The 4,471-nt window shown below is 42.1% G+C and overlaps 2 protein-coding genes across 3 annotated transcripts in view; both read left to right on the top strand.

The window, feature by feature from the left end:
- Positions 1-1,395, top strand: part of LOC117583285 (serine protease 1-like) — a 1,839-nt gene extending 444 nt beyond the window's left edge. Inside the window, exon 2 of one of the 2 annotated variants that reach the window (XM_034271520.1) lies at positions 863-1,395. In XM_034271520.1, the coding sequence (XP_034127411.1) occupies positions 863-1,336 (474 nt within the window). In that variant the 3' untranslated portion in view covers positions 1,337-1,395. Of the gene's footprint in view, positions 1-508 lie in introns of those variants that run through there. The other variant, XM_034271519.1, reaches the window with a different exon arrangement.
- Positions 1,396-4,232: 2,837 nt separating this feature from the next.
- The window catches only part of LOC117583201 (serine protease 1-like), a 1,365-nt gene continuing 1,126 nt past the window's right edge, over positions 4,233-4,471 (top strand). The window contains exon 1 of the mRNA XM_034271405.1: positions 4,233-4,468. Coding sequence (XP_034127296.1) covers positions 4,265-4,468 — 204 coding nt within the window. The 5' untranslated portion in view covers positions 4,233-4,264. The remainder of the gene's footprint in view (positions 4,469-4,471) is intronic.

Genomic DNA, 4,471 nt, shown 5'->3' with positions numbered 1-4,471 from the left:
CCTCAAAAAAAAGTGACCGAAGTCACCCTGCCACATTCTACGCAATCATAGTACCAGAAAATCTCTACCCATCTTATCAAAGGAATAATAATTCTATCTACATAACGGAAGAAACAGTGGCATGTTTACAAACTTTTCCTTCAACGAGATCGTTCCAATGGTAGCCATATACCATAATTATCTATACATCCCCTATGTCATCTATTTATAAATGTGTATAATAAAACAGATTACCAGATATCTTACGGACGAAGGGATTTAAATATCAGAATATATGATCATAGAGAGGCTTACGTTACACGCCGTACAATGGCCGAGTGAGTGCTAGCCATAATTTCAATAAAATATCCACTTAAAGAATCCTTATCAGCCGCACAAGACTTTCATGAATGAAATCTTTTGCAAAATTTATTGCCACTGAATGCTACTTTCCAGTAAGCTCTTGTCGATGTGTAGAAGAGCCAGATAAGGCGACTGCTCGACGGTATAAAAGCGTCGCAAAGAGTAGGAAAGGTATGAGTTTCAGAGCTTAGTCAAGATGAAACTGTTCGTATTCCTGGCATTGGCTGTGGCCGCAGCTAGCGCTGTCCCCACTCCCCAGCAGAAGCACACCCCTGTCCCTGTCAAGGACATTGAGGGCCGTATCACCAACGGCTACAATGCCTACGAGGGCAAGGTCCCCTACATCGTTGGTCTGCTCTTCAGCGGCAACGGCAACTGGTGGTGCGGTGGCTCCATCATTGGCAACTCCTGGGTCCTGACCGCTGCTCACTGCACGAACGGAGCCGAGTCCGTGACCATCAACTACGGTGCCAGCTTCCGCACCCAGCCCCAGTACACCCACTGGGTGCACCGCAACGACATCATCCAGCACCACCACTACAACAGTGGCAACCTGCACAACGACATCTCTCTGATCCGTACCCCCCATGTCGATTTCTGGCACTTGGTCAACAAGGTTGAGCTGCCCAGCTTCAACGATCGTTACAACAGCTACGCCGGACAGTGGGCTGTTGCCTCCGGATGGGGCGGCACCTACGACGGCAGCCCACTCCCCGACTGGCTCCAGTGCGTCGATGTCCAGATCATGGACCAGGGCGAGTGCAGCCGCACTTGGTCTCTCCACGACAACATGATCTGCATCAACACCAACGGCGGAAAGTCCACCTGCGGAGGAGACTCCGGCGGCCCCCTGGTTACCCATGACGGCAACCGCCTGGTGGGTGTGACTTCCTTTGTGTCTTCTGCTGGTTGCCAGTCTGGAGCCCCAGCTGTCTTCAGCCGAGTCACCGGCTACTTGGACTGGATCCGCGACAACACCGGCATCTCCTACTAAGAGGAAACTCATCCTTATTCCTACATTTTCATTGGGTTACTTCAATAAACGATTTTACAGATAAAAATATGATCACTTTTTGAATATTGGGCAGTGTGGGGAAAACTTCTTTAAAATTTATATTTCACGATCACAGGCAGGTTAAAAATTTCAGTTTCCGATTTACTTGTGATAACGCGTGCGCTTTACCGGAGTAAGCTCTGCCCTCAACACAAATAAGTGACACTGAATGGGCAGACGCAAGCATTTTCAGAATAAAAATTAAGCTTTTTCGGACGTGTTTACAAATATTTACCAACTAAAAGTAAATTAGAAAAAAATATTAAATTTATGGGTTTAGGTAAAATACAATTTTTGTTTCTTTTGGACCAGAGCAGTAACTGATCTGAAAACCTAGTATATGAAAGCAGCGTATCCAAAATGGATCAATAACTAGTACATACATAAGTATGTACATATGTGTGTATGTATGGTGCAGATACCTTAAAAATTGTATAAAACTTAAACTTTGCACTGTGCACTTTTCAAAGTAAGCTGATTTTGAGATGCTTTAACATGTGAAAAAGTGCGGAAAAAATTGAGCAACTTGCAGCTGTTATTGTAGCTCGATTACAAGGTTTATATACAAGTAAAAATATGGAAATAACATGTCGAGGTATTTTGATTAATTGTTAATACAAGTTTTTGTATAGTTGTGTGTAGGTATTTAATTGTCCAACGTTTTGTTCGTGTGTCTTTTTAGCTTTGTACCAACAATTGCACGTGTTTTCTGTGGAATATTACTTTTGCACAGCACACCACTGCACAGAGGTTCAAGTTACATTTTATTAACCAAATATTATAGAACCACGTGGTGTTAATGTTTTTGCCCCTTTTCGAACAATTTTAAATTTTGCAGATGCTTATGAGTTTACTTATGCAGCGCTGCTGGAGGTCTGGACCAACACTAATCGTGAAGCCGACGCAATAAAATGTTATAGTTTAAAGAGTATTGACAAAAACTGACTAACTATAGATGAAACTATTACAATTCAAACGAAAATTATCCAATTTATTGCTTAGTTGCACAAGTACTAAGCGAAATGCAATTCTACGTTGGAGCGATTCCAATCATATTACTTTTAACCAAACAATCATTCAATCAGTCAATCAAATATATTTTCTTAAAGTTCCAAAATGTTTTAAAGGATCTTTAATCATAATTTTTCTTTTGAATACCTTTTTTTAATAATAAATACGACGTAAATGGGATCCAGTTCGTATGGGGGCGGGAGGTAGGCGGTGTCCAATTGACTAAATTTTTTTTTCAAAATTCTACTTTAGTCTAACGAACATTCATGCCAATTTGTAGAGCTCTAGCTCTACTTTTTTGAATAATGCCAAGAAACGGGCTTTTGACCCATAGCGCTTTGGTTAAATATTTCTGCAGGTTATGTCTCGACATGAGTAAGGTAGTCCCCTGAAATGTATCATCACATTTATTTACAATTAAATTTTCGGTACATTCATGTTTTGGATATCGGCGCAGTAATTGTCGAGTTATGGCAGCTATATTTTATTCTAATCTTGTTGAGTTTGCCCTAAAAATCTACTGATAAATAAATAATAAACGAGAAGGGACGTGTGAGACGCTTCTTACGCGTCACAACTTTTATACCCGGCACTCAGTAATACATCTGCCTGCACCTTAGCGGTGTTTTGTCAAATTTTAAATATTTTCTTCATCTGTCATCTACATCTACTACACTTCTCACACCAACACGCTCCTTTAGCTCGCCGCCCTTCCCTAGACACACACACTGCAGACTCGCGGCAGAGGCAGAGGCAGCGCCCGCACACAAAAAAAAACAAATATAAGCTGCAGGACGGGGTGGATTAAAAGTCGGCAGAGGCAGGGGCCGAGTGAAGCAGAAGCATAGTGTGAATGAGAGAATGTGAAAAGAACAACAAAAGCTGCGGGACAGGGTGGGTTTAGCCACTGGAAATTAATTTCTCCATTGTGGCTTCTCCCAATTTGGTGATCTGATAGATATGGCCATACCCTACAGAATGGCGTTTTTAATTTTCTCTTATCTTCAAAATTGTAGATTTGGGAGGTTTTCGCCCTTTTGCGGGGGCGGAAGGTTGCGTGGCTCATTTTTTAAATACACTTGTAACAGTGTGAGCATACAGAAGTCTGGATGCAAAAATTTGGTGGCTCTAGCTTTTATGGTCTCTGAGATCCAGGCGCTCAACAAGACTTTATGGGGTCGGAAACGTTTCCTTCTGTGTGTTACATACATTCACTTTGTGCACAAATACAATATACCCTATTTACTCTTCGAGTACCGGGTATAAAAAATATAAAACCGGAAATTCTGTTATGGCGTTGAATTATATTTATCTAAATTTTTCACAGACTTTTTATTTTCCACCGACTGCCCCTTTGGAATTAAACTGCAATGACAGTCTGCAGGAAAATTCCATCATGCTAATTTCACCCTTTTTAAATATATATTTCAAACATTTCTTGTTCGCAATCGTTCAGATATTAGGTGAAACCTTCTGGAGCCTTATAATAAAACAGTCAACCGGAAGTCTCATAATCGAACGTCGAAGATTTCGTCTATGTATCAGAGATAGGGACGCGTGCCTGTTGGTGAATGGTAAATAAATTATTTGCATTAATTTTGTTAGCTTTATCGAGGACGACCCACGTCAGTAGGCCGCGGGTGTGCCATATTTTTCTTCAAAGAGTCTACTTGAGACGCCTTATCAGCAGGGCAAGACATTCATGCAAGAAACGGTTGCAAAATTTATGGCTAGTGTATGTTACATTTAATTGAGAGGAACACTTGTGGCTGTGTGCACAAACAGATAAAGAGGTTTCGTTAGTATAAAAGGTTCGCCAAATTTGAGGAAAGGTATGAGTTTCAGAGCTTAGTCAAGATGAAACTGTTCGTATTCCTGGCATTGGCTGTGGCCGCAGCTAGCGCTGTCCCCACTCCCCAGCAGAAGCACACCCCTGTCCCTGTCAAGGACATTGAGGGCCGTATCACCAACGGCTACAATGCCTACGAGGGCAAGGTCCCCTACATCGTTGGTCTGCTCTTCAGCGGCAACGGCAACTGGTGGTGCGGTGGCTCCATCATTGGC

Source organism: Drosophila guanche, unplaced genomic scaffold, assembly GCF_900245975.1.
Source record: "Drosophila guanche unplaced genomic scaffold, DGUA_6, whole genome shotgun sequence".
NCBI lineage: Eukaryota > Metazoa > Arthropoda > Insecta > Diptera > Drosophilidae > Drosophila > Drosophila guanche.
The sequence above is the reverse complement of the archived record's forward strand: the minus strand, read 5'-3'. Positions and strand labels throughout refer to the sequence as shown.